Genomic DNA, 27485 nt, shown 5'->3' with positions numbered 1-27485 from the left:
GATACCCATAGTTAAGGTAGGCTCAGGAAATGGCAACAGTCGTCATATAAAGCTGGTTTGTAGGCATGTGAAACACCACAATTATGGGATCATAAGATTCCATGTAAATTTCAAAGAAAGCCTGGCAAGTTAAGCAGCAGTGCTGCTTTGTAAGCAGACTTCACAGAGAAAAGCATGAAGATGTTTGTACACAACAAAGCAGAAGCTTCACTGGAGAACCCAGAAGCTAAAACAAACCCGTAAAACTTGCCAAGTGAAGCTGAAGGAAATGAATAAAACCAGCTGGACATGGAGCTTTAGAATGCAACGAATGCCTTACTTGGTTTCAGTTTTTCTTTGGTCTGATCCTCCCTTACTTTTTCATATTGTTCTCTTTGTAAATGGGAATGTGTGCTCTAAGCAGTCTGTACTGGAAACATGCAACCTTTTCTTATAATTTGTTATTCAAAATATTTCCTCCAAGTCTGACCTTACTGTTGGACATCACAGGGGAAAAGAATGTGGTAGGGATCTAAAGAATACGAAGGCTAAACAAGCATTAACAACAACATGACTAAGTGGCTACAGGCCTACAGGTACACAGCTGCTATCAAGAGCCATCTAGGAAAGGCTAAAAGCATACAAGTGACGTTCTGACAATGATACATCATATTGCATGGTCTTCAATGGATAATTATTAATTGCAAGGCTTTCAGAAATCTCATTTCAGGATTGATTTTTGCAGGTAGTATGAGTTTCCTGTCATTATTAAATTAATATGACATCCCCTGGTCACTAGCCCACCCTATTCGGGATATTATCTGCAGATCAACAAAGATCAACTCTTTTATAGCAATGCTTTGTAGACATTAGATGATTTCTTAATTAATGATGGTGAGTCTATATAATTCCTAATTTATATTAGTAATTATTGAGCAATTTATAGAAAGGGCTGCAATTAAGGCCCTGCAAGTCTTCATGTGTGACAGCTATTTGCACTAGGAAAGAAAGCAGGCATGAAAAGATTTGTGATTAAGGAAAACATTCCTTTTAGGCTGGTTGTAAAACCACTATTTGATAGCTAAAGATCATAAACTGGGAATGAACAGTTTGTTGTAGGTGGAAGAATGGAAGATAAAGTATTGAGTGGAATTATCTAGACAAAACTTCAATACTAATGAGAAACTAGAGAGATGATTTGCATCTTGACATACTGTATTAACTTAGACATAAGAATTACAGTTTCTAACTTTTAATGAACCTTTGAACTAGTGGCAGGTAATGTTTCTTTAGATACCAGTGTTAGTGGGAACACATGTAAACATCTCTATTATAATTCTTTATTTAACTTATGATTTGAATTTATGTTTGAACTTGTGAGGTTTTGAAGAAAGATGCATGTGATCATGTATCCTGTAAAAGTATATGTACTGAGATCAAGGACAATAGTGAGTCAGGTTTTTCTTAAGGTGAATAGAAAGTTAGTGTTCCCCCCATCCCCTTTCTTTCTCTTAGAAATAAAAGATGAGAGTAGGTTTTCAAAGTGTTTATTTCTTTCTATGATTTTCTCTAGATTGCAAGGAGTCAGAGAACTCCCAGCCTTGTGGCTTAGGGTCATAAAGGATCTATGGAGAAAAGCTCAAAAAAACTCTTAATACCACCTCCCCACCTCTACCCCAACCCAGTTTAACAAATGAGTGTTAATTGCCAGATCCTCATCTGGCCTCAGAATAACTTAGATTCAAACCAGTAAACATTATTATATTAAGCAACCTTTACTCTAACAAAACCAGGTCATTCCCCCATCCTTGCAGTTACTTCACCACCCTTGCTGTCTTCGAGAGAGAACCAGTGCTAAGGGTAGGTTCCATGAAAGCTGATGTCTGATAAATAAAAAATTATTTGGAAATGGGAAAACTTGGATTTTTATGACAAAGACATTGGTTAATACTTTAATTATATAAAGATTACATAGAAATAAAATCTTATAGTATGCTTGAGAATTACAAATGGGAAAGTAATTCTTGTTATGTTAAAAAATTCCAATTAAAACACCAGGGAGGAAAATGATTTTCATCTTCCACGAACCCATAAAATAAATGCAATATATTTAAACGTAAATTTGCAAGCATATTACTTCATATACATAGCGGGATGGTGAAGAGTCCATTCACAACAAATCAATGATTGGAAAAAGCATAGCAACTAAACCTAGAATAAGAAAAGGTATTTTGCTCTGTATAATCCATAAACTTTCAACAATAAGATTTTAGTTCAGTGGAAGGTAGAGTCAAACTATGTTACAATAATATTCAATGGAGATAACTACTTAAAATACAAACCAGCATACTTAAGGGTAAGAAAAAATAAAAAACTATTCTAAAATGGACTCTTCTTAATTAAAATAGGTGTAATGGGGTGGTACGCTTAAGAAAAAATAATTAAGATATAGATAGATAGATAGATAGATAGATAGATAGAGTGTACAACGGCTAAAAATCTGTTCTAAGTTAATAAAAAGTTTTCCAAACAAGTGTTTATCTCCAACAGAGAAAAATTCATTTAACTATGGAACTTCTAGAACTGAGGAACTGTAGAGCATTCAAAACTTTTATATAAAATGTATTAATAGTATAAAGTGAAATGTAAGACAAAAGACAAAGACTGTCAATAGAGACACAGTTTTAGCTATTTGGAAAGTAGACTAAAATTCATATTGATAAGACCATGCAACTAACTTATGATGCTATTGAAGTCATTATATCTAAGCCCTAAGAATAACTAATCTGATGGTATTTCTTCTCAGCTAAGATAAAAGCAAGGTCAGGGATCATTTTATTTCAAAGCTGATAATCATATCTAGCCATAACTATCCATGAGCATCTATAGTGAAAATTTTAGCATAAAACCCCAGACATGTGAATGTTTTTGTTTAATCCCAGGTGTGAGATAGGGGGCTCTCAGTTTCTCCACAGCTGCTAACTATGATTATCTTGTTCTCTAGGAGGGAATGATCTTTGCCAACTGCAGATAGCTTAATTCTTGGGAATCTGGAGAGGGTATGGATGTCAGAGCCCAGAGATGGGTCAGAGGCACTTATAAGCAGGCAGACGCTACTGCTCCCCACTACTCTTGGTCCGTTCTGTCTGTTTCTGTTTTGCTGGACTACTGGATATTCTGACAACGAAGAGTGGACATGCCCTAGGAACTTGAAGACCCTAATCAGCAGTAAATAGACTACAGAGGTCTAGGTCCCCTTTTTATTCTAATCTTTCTCTCCTACCGTGTGTTGGGGGATTGGAAGGGATCAGGGTAGAAAAAGAGTTGGAAGGGAGGTAGAGGTATAAGAACTCAATAAAATAATAAATAAATAAGCTAACACACATAGTCTTTGAACAAGAGGATTAAATGTTCCTAGTCCCCAAGATTTGTCTTCCAAAGTAAATAAAAATTACCATCTTTTACTCCATGCTTCTCATATATGCCATCCAAATGGATAACTATCCACCTATAATTATCAGAAAATCTTTTGTTCAAAGGAAGTGACCATATATCTAAAATTTTATACAATCAAGTGATGAAAGAAGTATTTAATGAAGAAAATGATAACTACAGGTGATATACATCCATGTGGGGCTTAGAACAGACCACACCAGACCAAACGTTTCCAAGTGGAGTTTGTTCAGAAGATAGGGCAAAGGTTGCGGGGGGGGGGGGGGCGACGAGGAACACGACAGCGCGGGGTCAGGGGGTTCTGCTTGTTTTATATGGGCGGTGATGTAGCCTCTTGCAGGTAAGGGTGAGAGGTAGCCAGGTGGATTCTGGGAACGTATGGTGGTTGCCTTGGCAACAATGTGGGGGTCGCCTAGATGTAATGTCACTGGGTTCAAAGCCTGATACCAACAACAGATGTATTACTAAGGAATTGCTGAATAAAGATTTTATCCTTTAGAACATGGAATAAAAAAAAAAGGTTCCGTATATTCTATTTCCAATACATAATACTTTTCCATTATTCAAATGTAACTAATAAATGGCATTTATGGCAAGGGAAGCAGACAGGCTAAGTGCAGATCTTCACCCGAGTCCTCTCATTCAAATTCAATCTCCCAGTCTTAGTCCTAGTTTTGTAGCACAGCAACTGATGCGGCTTCCCTGACCCACACCTGCCTTGTCTCCGATGAATCACACATATTTCCCCTCCAAACTTCCTTGCCCCCACTTATTGCTTTATCCCAGCACTCATACCTCCAAGAGGCATTTCCTGGTAATCTACAGGCCACTCCAGCCAGAAAAGCAATTAAGTTAACTGCAACTCTTCACCTCTCCTTCCCCTCCTCCAAATTCCAATGTAGTCTTAACCTTACCTTTATAACAGACTACCTGTTGTGGCTTCTTCTCACTCTGTCCCCATTCCCAGGAGACTAAGCAGATCCTAGTGGAAAACCCTGCTTCCCTCCCTCATGTGGATCCCCACAGCCTTATCCCAACCCAGCCCATTCCCATTCATGTGTCAGCTCCTAATACCCAGAAAATCATTTTACCTGTAAGCATAAGTGGTGACAACTATCAGAATCCCAGAAATTTCCTAAGAGGCAGCACACAGCTGTCACACTCTCCTAAGAACCAGAGAGGAAAACAGGAACCAAGAAAAGAGAAAATACCCACATAAAGACAAGATTAGATATCAGCACTTGGAATTAAAACCTTCCCAAACCCAGATGCCTAGATGTTGGAGAAAAACACTCAGTAGGCTTTGAGTACTGCAACTTAACTAAAGCACGAGACAAAGACCTTAGCATACCCTTTATGAATATGACAGAGGTCCTTAAAGAAGAAATTAATAAATTTCTTAAAGAAATCTATGAAAACACCAACAGTGGAAGGAAGTGAATAAAACAGTTCAATAACTGAAAGTGGAAACAGAATCAATAAAGAAATGAAAACTTTAGAAACTTGAACAAGAAGTTCAATGACAAGTCTCACCAACAGAATATAAGACATAAAGGACAGAATCTTAGACACTGAAAACATGATACAAAAAAATGAATAACTTGCTCAAATAAATTGTTAAATCTAAAAAAAATTCTGGGACAAAACAACCAGAAAATCTATTTTACATTATGACAAGACCAAATCTAAGAATCCTAAGAATAGAAGCAGAAGAAACCCAGGTCAAAGCACACAATTTTTTTTTTAAACAAAATTATGAAGAAAAATTCTCCAACATATAAAGAAGAAGATGCTAATCAAGGTACAAGAAACATACAGAACACCAAAAAGACTGGACCAGAAAAGAAAGACCCTTTGACATAGAATGATCAAAACACTAAACATACAGAAGAAAGAATCCTAAAAGCTACAAAGGAAAAAGACAAACATATAAAGGCAGACCTATTAGGAAAACTTCTGAAACTAAAAACAGAAGGGTACTGGCAGACATTCTACAGAATCTATGAAACAACAAATGTCAAAACCAAATACTATGCCCAGCAAAACATTCAATCACATTACACAGAGAAAGTAAGGCACCTAAGTAAAACCCAACAGAAGGCCCTAGAAGGAAAATCCAACCTACACAGGTTTACCACACATCACAACAAAATAAGAGGAATCAACAAACAACTGCTCATTGATAACATAAATAGTCTCAATCCCTCAATAAAAAGGCAGAACAGAATATGAAACAGGATCCATTCTTCTTCTGCATCGAAGAATCACACCTCCACGTCAAAAATAGTCACCTCAGAGGAAAAAGGATGGGAAAAAAAAAGGATTCTATACACATGGACATTAAAAAAAAAAAACCCTCATGAAGCCATTTTAGTAACTAATCAGAAGAGAAAAGGAAGTACACTACATACTCATCAAAAGAAAAAAATCCACCAAATATAGACTGGAATTCTTAATATCTATACACCAAACACAAGGGCACCAAAGCTCAAGGAAATATGACAGCTAACATCAGATACTGACACTCAAACACTGACAGTGGGAGATTTCAGTGACCAATTCTCATACCAACCGAAAGGTCATCCAGAAAAAAATTAAACAGAGAAATGTAGGAGCTAACTGATAATACAAACTAAATGGACCTGACAGATATTTAGAAAACATTTCACCCAGACACAAAAGAATGTACTTCTTCACAGCAGCTTATGGAACTATCTCTAAACTGACCACATACAAGGACGCGAAGTAAGTCTCAACACATACAAGAAAATTAAATTAACATCTTACATCCTGTCTGACCATCCTGGTCTAAAAATGGATATCAACAACAGAAACAACAGAAAGCTTACAAAATCATGAAAAGTAAACAATTCATAATGGAACAAAAAAAAAATGAATTGAGAAAGAAAATAAAGACTCATTACAATTGAATGAAAATTAATATATATCATACCAAAACTACTGGGATACAATGAAGGTGGCCCTAAGAGGCAAATTCATAGCACTAAGTGTAAATATAAAAAGCAATTGGAGATGCTATTGATTTAACAGCACACCTGAAACCTCTAGAACAAAAAAGGGGTGGAGGGGGGGAGAGAAAGAAATAAGAAAAGAAAAAACAACTTCACACCCAAATGGGAAAGATAGCAAGAACTAATCAGACACAGGACAAAAATAAATGAACAATCAAAACAATGAATTAGTGAAACAAAGAGGTGGTTCCTTGAGAAAATCACCAAGATTGATAAACCTTCATCCAAATTAACTAAAGGTGGAAAGAGACTATTCAACTTACAAAATTAGAGATGAAAAGGGAACATACCAATTGAGATTGAGGAAATCCAGAGAATCATAAGGATGTACTTTAAAAACCTGTATTCCACCAAATTGGGAAATCTAAAATAAATGGATAATTTTCTCAATAGACACTACTTAACAAAAGTTAAATCAAGATCAAACAATTTAAACAGATCTGTAACACCTAATGATATTTAAGCAGTCACTAAAAGTCTCCCAACAAAAAAAAAGCCCAGGGCCTCATGGTTTTAGTACAGAATTCTAACAAATTTTCCTAGAAGAGATTATTGCTAATCTTCTCAAATTATTCTATTAAACAGAAACAGAAGGAACATTGTTCAATTTGTTTTATGAGGCTCTGAGTATCTTGATACCCAAACCACATAAGAACTCAATAAAGAAAGAGAATTTCAGGCCAGTTTCTCTTATGAACATAGACTGAAAATTTCTCAATTAAATATTTGAAAAATTAATCCAAGAATACATCAAAAAGGTCATCCACCATGATCAAGTAGGCTTCATCCCTAAGACGCAGTTATGGTTCAATATATGTTAATCAATAAATGTACTCAGGCATATATATAAATTGACGAAAATAATAGCCACATGAACATCTCATTAGATACAGAAAGATCTTCCAACACCCTTTCATGAAAAAAGCTCTGGAAAGATTTAGGAATACAAGAGACATAAGTCAACATAATAAAGGCAGTGCACAGTAAGACCAGGGCAAACATCAATTTAAACGGAGAGAAACTCAAAGCAATGCCACTAAAATCAGGTACAAGACAAGGTTGTCTATTCTTCCCACAGTTATTCAATACAATACCTGAAATCTTAGCTAGAGAAATAAAAACAACCAAAAGAGTTCAAAGGGAAACAAATTAGAAAGGAAGAAGTCAAAGTATCTTTATCAGCAGGTGGTATGATAGTATCCAAAAGTGATCCTAAAAATCCCATCAAAGAATCCCTACAGCTGACACTTTCAACAAGCAAAATAGCTGGATACAATATTAATTCACAAAACCCAGGATCCCTCCTATACATAAATGACAAATGGACTGAGAAAGAAATCAGGGAAATAACACCTTTTATAAAAGCCTCAAAGTACACAAAATATTCTAGGGTAACCCTAACCCAGCAAATGAAAGACTTGTATGATAAAATCATCAAGACACAGAAGAAAAAAATTGAACAGGGTATCAGAAGATGAAAAGATCTCCCATAATCATAGATTGTTAGGATTAATATAGTAAAAATAGCCATTCTACCAAAAGTAATCTACAACTAATCAATGCAATGTCTATTAAAATTATAAGACAATTTTTCCCAGAACTTGAAATGACAACCAGTTTTATATGAAAATATGAAAAACCCAGCTTGCTAAAAAATCTAAATAATAAAAGAACTTCTTTAAGATAATTAAATATGAGATTCAGATCTAAACAGAATTCTCAATAGAGGAAAGTCAAGTGGCTAAGAAACACTTGAAGAAATGTTCAGCATTCGTAGTCATAAGGGAAATGTAAATCAAAACAAACTTGAGAATTCATCTTAAACCTGTAAGAATGGCTAAGACCAATAAAACAAGTGACAGCACATACTGGCAAGTATGTGAAGTAAGGGAAACACTCATTCATTGTTGGAACTGCAACTATTGTGCAGCCATAATGGAAATCAGTGTGGCACTTACTCAGAAAGACTGAAAGGATCTACCTCAAGAACCAGCTACAGCACTCTTGGACATATACCCACATCGAAAGAATGCTTCAGCCTACAATAAAGACACTTGTTCATTGTTCCTCTATTCATAATAGCCAGAAGTTGGAAACAACCTAAATGTTTATCAACAGATGAATGGATAAAGAAGATGTGGTACATTTACACAATAGAGTACTAGCTACTAAACAACAACTATACATATACATATCAGGTAAATGAATGAAGTTAGAAAAAGAGCATCCTAAGTGAAGTAACAGAGATTCAAAAAAACAAATGATGTGTATTTGCTTATATGTGGATATTAGATGTTAAGTAAATGATAACCAAGTGATAATCCATAGAATCATGGAGATGAGGTATAAAAGATGGGGGTAGGGGGACAGGACAGATAGGTCCCCCTAGGAAAGGGGAACAGAATGGACAGCTATGCATGGGTGAGGAGAATAAAGTGGAGACAGGGAGGAAAGAGGGACACAGTAAGAGAATACAGGGAGAGACAGTTAACATTAAGGACCATTTGAGGGTAAATAAAAAAAACAAAAACCTTGTGGAGTAAACACTTTCTATACTATAGACATATATAAAGGAGAACTAAATGAAATCACCAAATGAGGAAGACATAGACACAATCAGTCATCACTTGTACAAATTAAATTTCCACTATCAGGACTGGTTACACCTAATGAATCTGTTGCTGACAATACCTATACAACTCAATGAATGAGGAGAAGTCGAGCTGGTGCCTACATAGAGCCTTTATCGCTAAAAGCTAGTATCTTCAATACAGGAAAGTATGCTGAATGCTACAAAATAAGAAATGTAAACACCAACCTAGTCAAAAACCTTTGATCTACAATGGTCTCTTGCCTAAAAGATAAGCTAGTACAATGGTGGCACAAAGCTTGCTGGAGTAACCGCCAAATATTTGATTTTTATCTAAGGCCCACTCCAAAAGATGGAACCCATTCTTATCCCTGGCTAGGTGATCAAGAACCCCAGAATTGATAGTCCAGGAACTTAGGGCAAAGCCAAATAATACTGTTCTGAAAAAATTACATAACAATAAACATAGAAATGACATTCTGCTATATGATAGCTCAGTGCCTTGCTCAGCCATGAGAGAAGCTTCTTTTTGCACCAAATGGGAATAAATACAGAAACCCACAGCCAGACACTATGCAGAGTGTGAGAGATAGTGCAAGATAGTTTTATGTCAAGATGACACAAGACAAAGTTATCTCAGAGGAGAGAATCTCAATTAACATCAAGCTGTAGGTAACCCCATAGGGTATTTTGTTAATTAGAGATTGATGGGGGAAGGCCCCATGCCTTTAATCCAGTAGCCATTTCCAGATTTTATTCTTAAGGCTATCAAATATCAAGTAGGAAAACTATCATATATTTAATTCTATTAAATGAAAACAGCTATGCAGATAAATTCCAAGAAATTTTTACTTTTATTAAAGCACTAACTAAATTAACCTTATAGAAAAAAAAAAGGTTGATTACAAAAAATAAAATTTAGCACACTCAATGAAAACAAAGAAGACTTGGTTACTTACCAGCAAGAGTACTTGTGTGCCTAAAAGCTCTGACCTGGGAGTCTGACAAACCAGTCAAAAGGGAAATTACGGTGTCCATCATATATTCATCATAAATTATGCTATATTGACACTGTCGAATCAGGACTCCAATAAATTCACAAAAATTGGAACGAAATTTTTTCCATTGAGGACCAGGCATGGTAAGGGGGTAGTCACCACTGTCCTAAAATGTGTAAAAAGAACTTATTAAGTATCACAAGATAGCAGTTGGATGATAATTTTATTTCTACATACAAAGAAATACTTTACTTTTAAATACACAATGAATTCTATGTGTACATTAATAGTGTTAATGTTTTTCCTTTAAACACACATAAATAATTTTTACAGTGCTGAAAACTATCAGATTAAAATCAGTGTTTACTTCACTCTTCTAAGATTCTTAATAAAAAGATAACAGTACTAACTTATGTTTATATCTTTATGAACATGATTTGAAGTAGACAGAAAAATAACATTTAGATTAGGAGTCTTTACTATATTACTGAATATAAATATAGCAATTGAGATACAACTGTCATCATGACACTTTTAACATTTATTTTTTTATTCTCTTACAGGACAGACAGACACACCCAACACAAACATGCCAGGGTGTACATGTGGAAGACAAAAACAACTGTGAGTGTTGTCTGTCTCGTTCCATCATGTGGTCACTACATCTGAATACAAGGTGAGCAGGCTTGGTAGCAAGCTTGAATCATCTTACCAAATCAGTGTACCATTTCTCAGTCTTTCTAAATGTAAAATTTTAAGAATTGAAGATTTTAAAAACATAAGCACTTCACAAAAAAGCCTAAAATTGACCTTTCACATAGCAACTCATTTCTTCAAATTTTACAATAAGCTTGACAATAATTCTACTTATTAGCTTCTGTAAAAGACAAAAACAGAATAGGATCTTGACTTTATTTAATTCACAAAATTAATAGCTGAGCGTAACACCAAGGGCCTTTTCTCTCCAGATTGAAACATTTAAGAAAATACACAAAGACAGTAGGATATGAGTGGTATAAGCCATTTGATGCCAGTTTTGATACTGAAGGTACAACCAGGAGGATTCAGAGTTTGAGGACAGTCTGAAATATATTTTTTTAAAAAACTTCCTGAAAATGGGAGGAGGAAGGGGAACTGAAATTAAACTGAAAAGGCAATGATACAGGGGCAACCAGCTAAGACAATGAGAAATCACTATCAATTTGGTAATTGTCATTGTGAGAAATTAAGGAAGAGTATGTGCTCACTCAAAACCATTTCCAACTAAGAAGCCGAAGGACAGGGCAGGGAAACAAGAGAACTTTTACTTTTGGCAAAACAAGCCAGCAAGTGGATGATCTTCAACTGAAATGAAAAGAAGCAAGGAATCTAGCTTGCTTGTTCTGATCTTTCTATTGCATACCTCAAAACCCTTCCTGATGGACACTGGAGTAGGGAGCAGCAAATAGCTAAAGACCAGGGTTGAAATAAAGATCCCTTACAACTAAGACAAGAGAAAAAGAGCTTGTATACTGGGGTAAGAGTAGAAGAAGAAAAATACTGCCTTGGGTTTTGCATCTTGTATTGGTATCAACCAAAGGACTGTTAGCTTCAAGATGAACAGGAAGCACAGACAAAAAGGAAAGGACTGGCTGCTACACAAAGGAGAAAGAGCAAGCTAAAAGAGTCCTTAAGTACCACTAGTCATACATGGACATCATTAAAACACAGGCAAGACCATGAATATGTTCTCATCATCACTACCAGTAAGCAACACCATATAGTCAACTTGTAGGAGACAAAGTGAGAAAGTGATTTCTTCTGTGGCCCTGGGATACACAGATAACAGAAGTCACTTGAGGTGTGTCATAAGTAACTGGAGTAAGTCACAGAAAAATATAGCTACTACCCATCATCAAAGAAGCCTCTCTCTATAGCAAAAGAAAGCCATTACAGGAAATCACAATTGGACACATCAACAGATAATGAGAGCTCCAATACCAGTGGATATATAACTGCAACACAACTTCAACATCAAATAATTCAGAGAATAATACAGAAGAGGGGCCAGAAATATAGTTGTGATGAATATTCTTGGTTGTCAACATGACTACAACTGGAATTAATAAAAACTTAAGCAGAGAGTACAATTATGAGAGTTTTTTTTTCCTAATTAAATCATTTGAAGTGGGAAGACCCATTTTTAATCTGGATCTTTTGAGGTGGAAGATCTACGTTAAATCTGGGCCACACCTGCTGGCAGCCTGTAACAAGGACGTAAAAGAAGAATACTTGCTCCCCTGCCTGGTCCTGTGGGCTGGGGCAGACACAGAGTTGGTCTGCTCCTGTCCTGTGGAGATACTGAATCCTGAGGCATCTTAGAGGAGCCACTGTACTCAGAGCAGCTGACACTGAGTTGATCTACTCCTGTCCTGTGGAGATACTGACTCCTGAGTCATCCTAGAGGAGCCACTGCACTCAGAGCAGCAGACACCAAGATTAGGATCATAAGACTATAGAGACATCTGGACTCTGAGGAGCTCTGCAACAAGCAAGATAACTGGAAATACAGACTCCAGTCTTACACAGTGAGGGCAGGCAACACTAGAGTTAACCAGATGGCAAAAGGCAAGAGCAAGAACATAAGCAACAGAAACCAAAGTTTCTTGGCATCATCAGTACCCAGTTCTCCCAATATAGCAAGCCCTGAACACCCCATCACACCTGAAAAGCAGGATTCAGAATTAAAATCACTTCTCATGATGATGATAGAGGATTATAAGAAGGAATTAAGTAACTCCCTTAAAGAAATACAGGAGAGTACAAGTAAACAGGTAGAAGCCCTTAAAGAGGAATCACAGAAATTCCTTAAAGAAATGCAAGAAAACACAAAGAAGGAATTAAACAAAAACATTCAGGATCTGAAAATGGAAATAGAAACAATAAAGAAAGCTCAAAGGGAGACAACCATGGAAATAGAAAACTTAAGAAAGAGATCAGGAGTCACAGACGCAAGCATCACCAACCGAATATAAGAGATAGAAGAGAGAATCTCAAATGCAGAAGATACGGTGGAAAATATTGACACAGTTGTCAAAGAAAATGCAAAATGCAAAAAACTCCTAACTCAAAACATCCAGGAAATCCAGGACACAATGAGAAGACCAAACCTAAGGATAATAGGTATAGATGAGAATGAAGAGTCCCAACTTAAAGGGCCAGTAAATATCTTCAACAAAATTATTGAGGAGAACTTCCCTAACCTAAAGAACAAGATGCCCATAAACATACAAGAAGCCTACAGAACACCAAATAGAATAGACCAGAAAAGAAATACCTCCCGTCACATAATAATCAAAACATCAGATGAACAAAACAAAGAAAAAATACTAAAAGCAGTAAGGGAAAAAGGTCAAGTAACATACAAAGGCAGACCTATAAGAATTACACCAGACTTCTCACCAGAGACTATAAAAGCCAGAAGAGCCTGGACAGACATCATACAGACCCTAAGAGAACACTATTGCCAGCCCAGATTACTATACCCAGCAAAACTCTCAATCACTATAGACGGTAAAACCAAGATATTCCATGACAAAACCAAATTTGCACAATATCTTCCCACAAACCCAGCACTTCAAAGGATAATTGATGGAAAACGCCAACACAAGGAGGGAAACTACAACCTAGAAAAAGCAAGGAAGTAATCTTCCAACAACCCCAAAAGAAGATAACTATACAAACATAACTTTACCTCTAATAGCAAAAATAACAGGAAGCCACAATCATTTTTCCTTAATATCTCTTAACATCAATGGTCTCAATTCCCCAATAAAAAGACGCAGACTATCAGACTGGATACACAAACAAGACCCAGAATTTTGCTGCATACAAGAAATGCACCTCAGTGACAAAGACAGACACTACCTCAGAATAAAAGGGTGGAAAACAATTTTCCAAGCCAATGGTCCCAAGAAACAAGCTGGAGTAGCCATTCTAATATCAAATAAAATCGACTTTCATCCAAAATTAATCAAAAAAGATAAGGAAGGACACTTCATACTCATCAAAGGAAAAATCTACCAAGGTGAACTCTCAATTCTGAACATCTATGCTCCAAATGCAAGGGCACCTACATACATAAAAGAAACTTTACTAAAGCTCAAAACACACATTACACCTCATACAATAATAGTGGGGGATTTCAACACCCCACTCTCAGCAATGGACAGATCATGGAAACAGAAACTAAACCGAGACACTTTGACATTAACAGAAGTTATGAACCAAATGGACTTAAGAGACATCTATAGAACATTTCATCCTAAAACAAAAGAATATACCTTTTTCTCAGCACCTCATGGTACCTTCTCCAAAATAGACCATATAATTGGTCACAAAGCAGGCCTCTACAGATACAAAAAGATTGAAATAATTCCTTGCATCTTATCAGATCACCACAGAATAAGACTGGTCTTTAATAATGACAAAACCAATGGAAAACCCACATGCACATGGAAACTGAACAACTCTCTACTCAATGATAACTTGCTCAAGGAAGAAATAAAGAAAGAAATTAAAGACTTTTTAGAATTCAATGAAAATGAGGACACATCATACCAAAACTTGTGGGACTCCATGAAGGCAGTGCTAAGAGGAAAACTCATAGCTCTAAGTGCCTACAAAAAGAAACTGGAAAGAGCACACACTGACAAGTTGACTGCACAACTAAAAGCTCTAGAACAAAAAGAAGCAAATACACCCAGGAGGAGTAGAAGGCAGGAAATAATCAAACTCAGGGCTGAAATCAACCAAATAGAAATAGAAAGAACAATACAAAATATCAATAAAACCAGGAGTTGGTTCTTTGACAAAATCAATAAGACAGATAAACCGTTAGTCAGATTAACCAGAGGGCACAGAGACAGTATCCAAATTAATAAAATCAGAACTGAAAAGGGAGACATAACAACAGAAACTGAAGAAATTCAAAAAATCATCAGATCCTATTACAAAGGCCTATACTCAACAAAACTGGAAAACCTGGAAGAAATGGACAATTTCCTCGACAGATACCAGGTCCCAAAGTTAAACCAGGAGCAGATAAACCATCTAAATAGTCCCATAACCCCTAAAAAAATAGCAGCAGTCATTAAAAGTCTCCCCACTAAAAAAAGCCCAGGACCAGATGGTTTTAGTGCTGAATTCTATCAGACCTTCAAGGACGACCTAATACCAATTCTCTTCAAACTATTCCACAAAATAGAAACAGAAGGAACACTACCCAATTCGTTCTATGAAGCTACAATTACACTCATACCCAAACCCCACAAAGACCCGACAAAGAAAGAGAACTTCAGACCAATCTCCCTTATGAACATCGATGCAAAAATACTCAATAAAATTCTAGCAAACCGAATCCAAGAACATATCAAAACAATCATCCATCATGATCAAGTAGGTCTTATCCCAGGAATGCAGGGATGGTTCAATATTCGGAAATCCATCAATGTAATCCACTATATAAACAAGCTCAATGAAAAAAACCACATGATCATCTCACTAAATGCTGAGAAAGCATTTGATAAAATTCAACATCCCTTCATGATAAAAGTCTTGGAAAGATCAGGAATTCAAGGCCCATACCTAAACATAGTAAAAGCAATTTACAGCAAACCAGTAGCTAACATCAAGCTAAATGGAGAGAAACTTGAAGCAATCCCACTAAGATCAGGGACTAGGCAAGGCTGCCCACTCTCCCCCTACCTATTCAATATAGTAGTGGAAGTCCTAGCCAGAGCAATTAGACAACAAAAAGAAGTCAAAGGGATACAAATAGGAAAGGAAGAAGTCAAAATATCACTATTTGCAGATGCTATGATAGTATACTTAAGTGACCCCCAAACTTCAACCAGAGAACTCCTAAACCTGATAAACAACTTCAGCAAAGTGGCTGGTTATAAAATCAACTCAAACAAATCAGTAGCCTTCCTCTACATGAAAGATAAACAGACTGAAAAAGAAATTAGGGAAATGACACCCTTCACAATAGTTGCAAATAATATGAAATACCTTGGTGTGAATCTAACCAAGCAAGTGAAAGACCTGTACGACAAGAACTTCAAGTCCCTGAAGAAAGAAATCGAAGAAGATCTCAGAAGATGGAAAGATCTCCCATGCTCATGGATTGGCAGGATTAATATAATAAAAATGGCCATCTTGCCAAAAGCAATCTACAGATTCAATGCAATCCCCATTAAAATCCCAACTCAATTCTTCACAGAGTTAGAAAAGGAAATTCTCAAATTCATATGGAATAACAAAAAACCCAGGATAGCGAAAACTATTCTCAACAATAAAAGAACTTCTGGAGGAGTCACCATCCCTGACCTCAAGCTGTACTACAGAGCAATAGTGATAAAAACTACCTGGTATTGGTACAGAGACAGGCAGGAAGATCAATGGAATAGAATTGAAGACCCAGAAATGAACCCACACTCCTATGGTCACTTGATCTTTGACAGAGGAGCTAAAACTGTCCAGTGGAAAAAGGACAGCATTTTCAACAAATGGTGATGGTTCAACTGGAGGACAACATGTAGAAGAATGAAAATTGATCCATTCTTATCTCCTTGTACAAAGCTCAAGTCTAAGTGGATAAAGGACCTCCACATAAAACCAGATACATTGAAACTAATAGAAGAGAAGGTGGGGAAGACCCTCAAATACTTGGGCACAGGGGAAAAGTTCCTGAACAGAACACCAATGGCATATGCTCTAAGATCAAGAATTGACAAATGGGACTTCATAAAATTGCAAAGTTTCTGTAAGGCAAAGGACACTGTCAATAGGACAAAACAACAACCAACAAATTGGGAAAAGATCTTTACCAATCCTACATCTGATAGAGGGCTAATATCCAATATATACAAAGAACTCAAGAAAGTAGACTCCAGAGAACCAAACAACCCTATTAAAAAATGGGGTATAGAGCTTAACAAAGAATCTTCAATGGAAGAAACTCGAATGGCCTAGAAGCACCTAAAGAAATGTTCAGTGTCCTTAGTCATCAGGGAAATGCAAATCAAAACAACCCTGAGATTCCATCTCACACCAGTCAGAATGGCTAAGATTAAGAACTCAGGTGATAGTAGATGCTGGCGAGGGTGTGGAGAAAGAGGAACACTCCTCCATTGTTGGTGGGACTGCAAGATGGTGCAACCACTTTGGAAATCAGTGTGGCGGTTCCTCAGAAAATTGGACGTAGCATTACCTGAGGATCCAGCTATACCACTCCTAGGCATATACCCAGAAGATGCTCGAACATATAACAAGGACATATGCTCAACTATGTTCATAGCAGCCTTATTTATAATAGCCAGGAGCTGGAAAGAACCCAGATGTCCTTCAACTGAGGAATGGATTCAAAAAATGTGGTATATTTACACAATGGAGTATTACTCAGCTATTAAAAACAATGAATTTGAGAGGTTCCTAGGTAAATGGATGGAACTAGAAATTATCATCCTGAGTGAGGTAAGCCAATCACAAAAGAACACACATGGTATTCACTCACTGATTATTGGATATTAGCCCAGAACCTTGAAATGCCCAAGATGCAACTCACAGGCCACATGAAGTCCATAAAGAAGGAAGACCAAGTGGGGGTGATTCGGTTCTTCTTAGAAGGAGCAACAAAATACTCAAGGGAGCAAATATGGAGACAAAGCGAGGGACAGAAACTGAAGGAGGGGCCATTTGAAGACCTTTCCACCTGAGTATCCATCCCATGTGCAGTCACCAAAGGTAGATGCTGATGTGGAAGTCAGGAAGTGCATGCTGATAAGGGCCTGATATGGATGTCTCCTCAGAGGTCTTCAAGAGTCTGACATATTCAGAGGCAGATGCTCACAACTAGCCATTGAACTGATCATGAGGTTCTCAATGGAGGAGTTAGAGTGAGGACTGAAGGAGCTGAAAGGGTTTGTGGCACCATGAGGAGAGCAACAATACCAACCAACCACAGCTCCCAGGGTCCTAACCACCAGCCTGGGAGCACTTATGGAGGGATCCAGGGCTTCAGCTGAATATGTAAGAGTGGAGGGCCCTGCCGGGCACAGGTGGAAGAAGAGATCCTTGACCTCATGAAGGCTGGACGCCCCAGGGGGTGGGAATTTTGAGGGTGGGGTAGTGGGAGTGGGGGGGGTAGGTGGGGGTTACATCCATGGAGAAGAAGGAGGAGGGGTAAGGGGATGGGGGGTTCCCGGGTGGGTGGGGGATGGGGTAAGGAGACAACGTATGAAATGTAAATAAAATATCCAATAAAAAAAGAAAAAAATAAAGATATGTATTAAACTATATGTAAAATATAATTGTTAATAAAACAGGAAAAAAAAAGAAGAATACTTGCTCTCTTTCCTGCTTGCTCTTACTTTCACTAGGCCAGTCCATTTCCTCAAAGGCATTAGAGCCTACTTCATCAGGATTCTGTTATCTGTTTAAGACCAACTGAAACACGGACTAAACTGGACTCTTGAACCTTCCATTAGTAGACATCCATTTTTGGCCTACATTGATCACAGTCTATAAGCCATTCTAATGAATCCTTGTTATATATATTTATTCTGCGAATTCTGTTTCTCTAGAGAACTCTGACAATCAAGAAAATCAGAAAACCTAGAACACTGCTCTTACACTTTCTTTGAAATGGCTGCATAAACAAGTCCTGGACAATAGCAATAGACATTCTAACACAAATAACTCAGAAGCAGAAGAATCTAGGGTTCCTTCCTGAGACAAAGAATTACATGAAACTAATGACTGCTGAGTGAGAAAGAATTATCTCAGCACCCCAGAGTTCAGTGCCCTTAATTGGATAGCCAATACAAAGTACTCAGTCCTGAAGTCATATATACACAAATAACAAAAATGGACTCAGAAAGTAATACTTATATATTTGTGTATATCCCCTCCACATACATACAAATATGCAACAAAGCTATCAATCTGAGAAAAGCGAATGTGGGAGGGGTTATGGAGGAAAGGGGGAAATCATGTAATTATATTTTAAATAAAAATATAGTTAAAAATAAAATGAAAGAATAAAAAAGGAAAACCCCATAATACCCCAAGCACAGAAACAGAAAAGCCCATTATTAAGGAAATTTGAAACTATGGTGCACTAAAAGCAATGAGAGTAACAAAAGAATATAAGTCACACTCATTTTCTGAATAGACTAAAAACCTACATCTTTAAAAACCTTATAGTCAACCTTATATATCACATGCAAATATTAACATCCAAAAAATTGTTTTTCAAAAAGGAATCTATTTCAAAGATTTATTAACTCTTGATTTTGTAATACTCAGTTTAAATGGGATGTCTGAATAAAACTCTTAAACTCAGATTCCATGTGAAGTATGTGGACAAACAGGTAAAAAGAATTTAAGAGTCAGAAGGGACTGATAAAATCAAAAGAACTGTCTTTCAATTTAACAGGATTGAGGCACATATAAACTAACAGGGACTGTGAGTATACACACGAAATGCATTTGTTCAACCAAATGGGATCCCATTGCTGAGAAAAAAGGGGATACGGTCTCGCACCCATTACTAAGAAACTAACTCCAAATGACATTATTGTGTATAAGAAAAACCTCATTTTCTCCACTGAAGTCTCACTTTGTATATTAATCATTCTTAAGGGTAGGCTGCATGCCAAATAGTACATGGCCACCACAAAATTAACTCAATGGTATTTTTTTTTTGTAGACATTTTGTATTATGTTGCTTTAAGCTTTATTTTATTCATGGGGGGGATCTTAAGGTCTTCTGCTCCAATATTTTTCTTTATTTTTATAATTTTATGAGCTTAGTGTGCATCTCTGTATTTGTCTCTGTCTCTGTTTTATGTATTTGATTTAATACTGGTTTATTTATTTGTTTACCTATTTGTTTTTTAAAGAGAGAAAGAAAGAGTGTAAAGTCGGGTGGATGGGAAGGTAGAAAGAAACTGACGGAATAGAACACAATCAGAACATATTGTATAAAAAATTACTTTCAATAAAATATATATTAATAAAAAGAACTACTAACATGTTCAATAATAAAAGAAAATTCTTAACACGCAAATGAATTACAGAGAGATTTTTTAAGATTTTCTTGAACACATAACACTTGTGCATATAATGACTTTAGAAAGTGTAGTCTTACTGATGGGCAATGAACTACTTAAAGCTTCGTTACTGAGAATGTATCTGTAAAAAACAAAACAAACAAACCCAGAATACTAACTAAGGAAAGATAACAAAATGGAGAACATAAAAAAAATTTAAAAAATGACTGCCCTGTAGACCAAACTGGCTTCTACCTCCCAAACTCTGGGAGTTCAACAGGTTGTTTTCAGCATACTTAACTACTTGATGATTTCTTTTTCCTTCAGAAGCACTATCCTCTCTTGCCTTTATGGAATGCCTTAAACTACAATTATATTCTAAAGCAAAAATCAAATACGGGTTATTATCTTAAAATAATTTATTACTTTATATGTATACAGGTAATTTGCCTCTGTTTGTGTGCACCACATGTCTCCTGGTGCCTATGGAGGACAGAAGAGGGCACTGGATCCCTTACAATTAGAGTCATAAATAGTCATGACCAGCATGTGGGTGCTGAGCCATCTCTCCAGCTCCATGTGTGATTTACTTTTGAAATCCTTAATATCTCATTTAAGTACAGTGTGCTTGCCTATATGCAACAAAACTTTTTTTTTGCCTCATCTAATTAAAAACTCCATAGTATGCATTCAGTTACGTAATAAACCTAACGTCAAGCTAGATGCCCCTCATAGTACCTCTCTATTGTTTTATTATAGATAATAAGTACTTCTTATTATCTTAGTCTAAAATACTAGCTCTGAGCCCTCTTCTGTTGCTCATCTTGGGTCAGTGGTTCTCATCTGAGTAACATTTGAAACTCAAGGCTAACAGCGCTACAGAGGCTGAGCAGAATGAGCAGTTACTTAGAGGCCATCTATTACTTCAACAGCAAGTACCTCGCCATCCAGAGCTATATAGCAAGACCCTGACGACAAAAAGTAATCCTTCCGGTTAGGGCCCAAGCACTGAGCAGATTTTGGGCCCCAGCTCAAACTCCAGTAGTAACACCGACCCCACACAGTTCTGACTCAACCAAGATAATAGGAAAGACAGGTTCCAGTAAGAGACAGGGCAGGTAGTGCTAAGGTGATCCAGATGGCGAAAGGCAAGCGCAAGAACATAAGCATCAGCAACACAGCGTACTTGGCATCATCAGAACCGAGTTCCCTCACACTATAAAGTCTTGAATTCTCCATATCACCAGGAAAGCAAGATTCAGATTTAAACTCACTTCTAATGATGATGATAGAGAGCTTTAAGAAAGACAAAAATAACACTCTCAAAGAATTTGAGGAGAACACAAGTAAACAGGTAGAAGCCCTTAAAGAAGAAACATAAAAACCCCTTAAAGAATTATAAGAAAACACAACCAGACAGGTGAAGGAATTGAACAAAACCATCCAGGACATAAAAATGGAAGTAGAAACAATAAAGAAATAACAAAGGGAGACTCCCTGGAGATAGAAAATCTAGGAAAAAAAAATCAGGTGATACAAGCATCACCAACAGAATATTAGAGATAGAAGAGAGAATCTCAGGTGCAGAAGATACCATAGAAAATATTGACACAACTGTCAAATAAAACGCAAAATGCAAAAAGTTCTTAACACAAAACATGTATGAAATCCAGGACACAATGAGAAGTCTAAACCTAAGGATAATAGGTATAGACGAGAGTGAAGATTCCCAACTTAAGGGTCAATAAATATCTTCAACAAAATTTTATAAGAAAACTTCCCTAACCTAAAGAACGAGATGCCCATAAACATACAAGAAACCTACAGAACACCAAATAGACTAGACCAGAAAAGAAATACCTTCTTCCGTCACATAACAAACAAAACACCAACTGCACAAAACATATTAAATTCAGAAAGGGAAAAAGGCCAAGTAACATAAAGACAGACCTATCAGAATTACACCAGACTTCTCATCAGATACTATAAAAGCGAGAAGATCCCGGAAAGATGTCATAGAGACCCTAAGAGAACACAAATGCCAGCCCAGGCTACTATACCGAGCAAAACTCTCAATTACCATAGATGGAGAAACCAAGATATTCAAAGATAACAAAACAAAATTTACACAATATCTTTCCACAAACCCAGCACTACAAAGGATAATAGTAGGAAAGCTCCAATACAAGGAGGGAAATTTTACCCTAGAAAGAGCAAGAAAGTAATCCTCTTCCAACAAATCCAAAAGAAGATAGTCGCACAAAGATAATTCCACCTCTAGTAACAAAAATAACAGGAAGCAACAATCACTGTTCCTTAATATCTCTTAACATCAATGGACACAATTCTCCAATAAAAAGACATAGGCTAATGGCATGGATACATAAACAGGACCCAGCATTTTCCTGCATACAAGAAACCCACCTCAGTGACAAAGACAGACACTATCTTAGAGTAAAAGGCTGGAAAACAATTTTTCAAGCAAATGATTCTAAGAAACAAGCTGGAGTAGCCATTCTAAAACCTCAAGCCCGAAAACACAAAGGGAGGGACTCATGGCTCCACCTGTATAGGTAGTTGAAGGTAGCCTTGTCAGGCATCAGTGGAAGTGGAGGGCCATGGTGCCTGAAAGTTTGGATTCCCTAGTGTTGGGGAATTTGAGAGCAGGGAGTCAGGAATGGGAGGATGGTGGGAGCACACCCTCATAGAAACTCCCAGAATTATATGGATTAGACATGACAGAGGCAGGCTGCCAGAAGACTAGATTCCAGAATTCAAACAAAAAATTATCTTGATACTAAAATTTGTTTTGAGAATCGTATATTGCAGAATACACAGCCTTGGTGTATCTACTCATCAAGCAAGCTGAGCAGACCTGCTCCAACCTCTGATGTCCTGGAATCTCAGCTGGATGCAGTGAAGAAACAGACATCAGAGTCTTATCAATTTACTCTTCCCTCTGCCCCTCTTCTACTATCTCAATGCCCGTAATCAGCTTAAAGAAGTTAATGAAGAGTCGGCGCCCCTATTCCCTGGGCTTGGGGACTGAGGTGGTTAATACTGGGCTTTCTTTCTAGGGAAAAGTAGTGGTTTTGTTGAAACAGGGAGGAATAGCTAGGATTTATTGCATAGCCACAATGTATTGTTAGAAATCTGTATAATTGATATTAAGCTGAAGTTGTAATTTCTTAAATGGTGCAAAACTCACTTTGATTTCAAATTTAAGGCTTTCATTGTTACGAGTTTCTTATTGATATAGAAGTGAGATTAATATTGTTACTCTCATAGGCATTGTGCTTATATAACACATTTAGGAATACAAGGCATAGGCCCAGTCCTTCTTTAACTTTTTTTAACTGATTTGAGATGGTTAGCCTGTGAGTTAAGGGCCTATAGCAAATTCATGCCTCTGAGTTTATTGTTACAGTGTTTTCTATATTTTATTTAGAAATAGCTGAGAGGATTTAACAGACAACAGTCCAGATTGCCTTACATGGATAGTTGGTTTTCTTTTCTTTTCTTTTTTCTTTTCTTTTCTTTTTTTTTTTTTGGTTTTTCGAGACAGGGTTTCTCTGTGTAGCCCTGGCTGTCCTGGAACTCACTCTGTAGACCTCGAACTCAGAAATCCACCTGCCTCTGCCTCCCAAGTGCTGGGATTAAAGGCATGTGCCACCACTGCCCAGCCGATACTTGGTTTTCAAAACATCAGAAGTCAACAGAATTGACGTTACAAACATTTCTGCATTAAGGTTAATTTTGATTAGAGACCTATCTCCTCCTGACAGCTTCCTATCTTGGATTCTTAGAAGTTGAGTGTCTTTGGAGTTACTCCAGTTGTGGTGAGACAGCCACTAGACAAGAAATGCCTCTTTTCATCTACAGACAAATTACTGTCCTGAAAATGACACACTTGCGGAATAGTCGACTGATTATATCTGCCAAGATAGAGTAATCAGCCCTTAATAATTCTGTATCACTAGGTCTGTCAGGTGATTCTGGGCCAGAAGGCTGAAGATCGGATGTTACAATGTTTTGTAGTATAGGGACTGTCCAGGTGTTCAGCGGTCTCTATAAATTGGCTAAGTTTTAGAAGCTATGCTTTGTGCTTCCTATAATTTCAGTTAATTCAGTCATTCTGGATTTCTGACAGGGTTAAAGACTTATAGCCTCATAGCCAATCCCGGGTATTTATTTTGAGAGAAAAAGATTTGAGACGATGGTTTTCAGGTGACATTCATTGTAAAGCCAAGAAAAAAGCCAGGTACAGAACTAAGTGTTTTAGTTAGGAGAGATGATAGAGGTTCTGTTTAGTCAACAAAATGATGGACTGGATATTAGGTCTATCTTGTACCTTACTGACACAAATTGCTATAGTTATGCTCTAATTGTATTTTGAGAGAAAAGTTTTTTATTTTAACAGGAAGGGTGATATGTAGGAGGAGGAGCTAAGGTGGGAAGAATAAGGAAAGAAAGAGGAGAAGTAAGGAGAAGAAGAGAAGTAGAGGAGGAGCTAGGAGAGAGACGGGGGGGGGTGGGGGGGCTGGAACATGGAGGCGGATGTTTGCATGTCTCTGCCAGTCAAAGGTAGTTGGCATACCTAGGTTGGGTATTGGGTTACGCTTCTGATTGTATGGGTATCTTGTCATTGAGCATTACCAAATTTATAAAGCCTTTGATTAACATTTAAAATAAATAAACAAACAAATAAAATAAAAAAATGACCCAAAGTATCCAGCCTTACCTATATTGAAGAAAGTCTTATATTGTCTTGAAAAAGAAATATATTTGATAAACACAGGAAAATCATATTAGATAAAAGATAAACTATATATTTTGCCAACTGTCTGATACATATATGCCATCAAAATAATATACAGCTAATCAAATCAGAAAAAGTAAAAGAACAAATCATCCTTAAACAAGTCAAAAAAATACAGGAGAAAAAAATTGGTGTGAAGTAAAATATAGTATATTGTGTATAAGATATATAATTTATACATATAATTAACTATCTATCATATACTAGTGCCTGTTGATAGACTGTAGAAGGAAGAGACAAGACCTTCAAAAAGTAAAGAGCTTGTTTAAAATATCAAAACTATGAGCCATAGCCTCTGGACTGTGAAGTTCCACCATCAGTTTCAATAAAATTTTTTCATGGACCATATAGGACAATACTGTTGACTACTAAGTATACTTCCAACAGAGTTGTTATTAAGTAAAAGGTGTCAATTGAGAAAATTAATAGACAAGCTGATTTCCTACCTTTTGTAAAGGAATCCTCATGATGGAGGGAGGGAAGAAGGAAGGGAAGGAGGGAGAGAAGGAAAGACGGAGGGAAGAAAAGAGGAAGGGAAGGAAAGAGGGGAGGAAAAAGGAAGAGAGGGAGGGAGGGACGGAGGGAGGGAGGGAGAAGGGAGGGAGGGGGGTCAAGAATCAGTAACAAAACATGGAGGATTTAAAGTCTTAGAATATGGTGCAATAGGTAAAGATACTTGTGATGCAAGCCTGATGGCCTGAAAAAGGAGAGAACTGAACCCAAGGATGGGTTCAACAAGTGTGCTAGGGCACATGTACAGTCCAGTCCAACCATTTCCCCACTTCAATAAAGAAAGGCACTGCAAAGAAAAACTATCTCCTAAACCCCTGATGGCACAGGTTTTAAAGTTTGCTATTTTTATACTCAACAAAATATAATTTGATGATTTCACAATGTTGTACAATAGAAGTAAACTGCAACTGCAGGAAAGCTATTCAATCAAAATGTAAATACAGGCCATTGTAACAATGCATGCCTATAACCCAGAATGAAGGAATCTGAGACAGAATTGCAATACTGACATCAGTTATTTAAGACGTTCTAAACTAGCTTGTGCTACACAAAGAGAAAATTTGATTGATTGATAAATAAGTAAATAACTTATTAAGCAACCAGATAAATGATTTGTTTAAACAAATGAATAAGTAAATAAGTAGACAGATGAATAAATGAATAGAACAAAGAAAGAAGCAAGTCAACACGAATTGGCCACCCCTCTAAAGAAACTCTACTATGTACAGATACTTAAGTGTATTAGCTAAATTTTTAACACAGTATGTAAACATTAGTGATTATGAACATAACTCACAAACAACACTTGAGGGATACCTGTATGAAAAAAGGTTCAGGCATTCACTACCGATTACGGAGTATGTCCCTGGCAGCAAACGATGAAGAAACAATAACATTACAATTATTACTTCAAACAGTGATCTACAGATACTTTTTTCAAGCTCGTAAACTATCCACATAGTCAGTGCCTGCACTATGCATAGTAATGACTGACTAGCAAACATACTCTTAGCACACAAAAATGAGTAAAACAATACTTTTTCTTTCAAAGAATTTCTAATTTAATTAAAGAGATGAGGACAGACATACATGAGTTAGTAAATAACAGGAGCCTTACAAGGGAGTGTACTAATTAAAGGAAATTATAAGGTCTCTGAACACAGAACTGAGAAGAAAAAATAGGAAAAATATTGGAGATAATAAAAAAGTTAGGAAAAGCCTATAAACATAGGATGGTGACACTATTTGAGGTTGCATGAGCTTAAACAGAATGTACTGCAAGAACCAGAGAAAAGAAGGAAAATAAACAGACAAATGACCCAGTTTATAACAACAACAACAACAAAATTCAAAATATTCAAACTTCAGAGTTTGAGGAAATAAACATTTTAAACAAAAGAGAGATTTTCTTTTCTTTTTTGTCAGACCTAGGGACTAAACAATAGGACTCATGTATGCTAAGCAATCTATTTACCATAAATTATACTCTCAACACAAAAAAGACGAAGATGAATGACTGCAATTCAAAGAAAGTAAACAGGTTAAAAATAAAAGGATCAAGGCAAGAGACTTCTAACATTACTAAACCAAAAGCAAAATGAGAAGAAAAACAGTAACTTTGATACTGGTGATGAACAGAATAACATGAAGACCATTCAATGTTGAAGTAATAAAATTACTAATATAAGCCACAATCGAAGAACAAATCTGATGTCAGTATGCTTGACTGGAAAGGTTTATCTTTGATAAAAGACAAAAAAATAACTTTACCCCTAAAAAGGACAAATTGTGGGTTATGTTTTATTTTGTTTTTTTTTTGAGACAGGGTCTTATTATATATACCTAGATGCCTAGAACTCTCTATATAAACCAGAATGACTATGAATTCAGAAAAATCATCCTGTCTCTACTTCCTTTTTTTTCTCCAAAATTCCAATTCAATTCTTCATAGTTAGAAAAAGAAATTTGTAAATCATTTTGGAATAACAAAACACCCAGGATAGCAAA

The 27485-nt window shown here is 36.6% G+C and overlaps 1 protein-coding gene across 3 annotated transcripts in view; it reads right to left on the bottom strand.

The window, feature by feature from the left end:
* Stag1 (stromal antigen 1) overlaps positions 1 to 27485 on the bottom strand; it is a 344086-nt gene that overhangs the window by 164378 nt on the left and 152223 nt on the right. For all 3 annotated transcript variants that reach the window (XM_028788047.1, XM_028788048.1, XM_028788049.1), the window contains one exon: positions 10014 to 10218. In XM_028788047.1, coding sequence (XP_028643880.1) covers positions 10014 to 10218 — 205 coding nt within the window. The remainder of the gene's footprint in view (positions 1 to 10013; positions 10219 to 27485) is intronic.

The sequence above is a fragment of the Grammomys surdaster genome, unplaced genomic scaffold (assembly GCF_004785775.1).
Source record: "Grammomys surdaster isolate TR1022 unplaced genomic scaffold, NIH_TR_1.0 125698, whole genome shotgun sequence".
Lineage (NCBI taxonomy): Eukaryota > Metazoa > Chordata > Mammalia > Rodentia > Muridae > Grammomys > Grammomys surdaster.
This window is presented reverse-complemented; position numbering and strand designations above follow the sequence as displayed.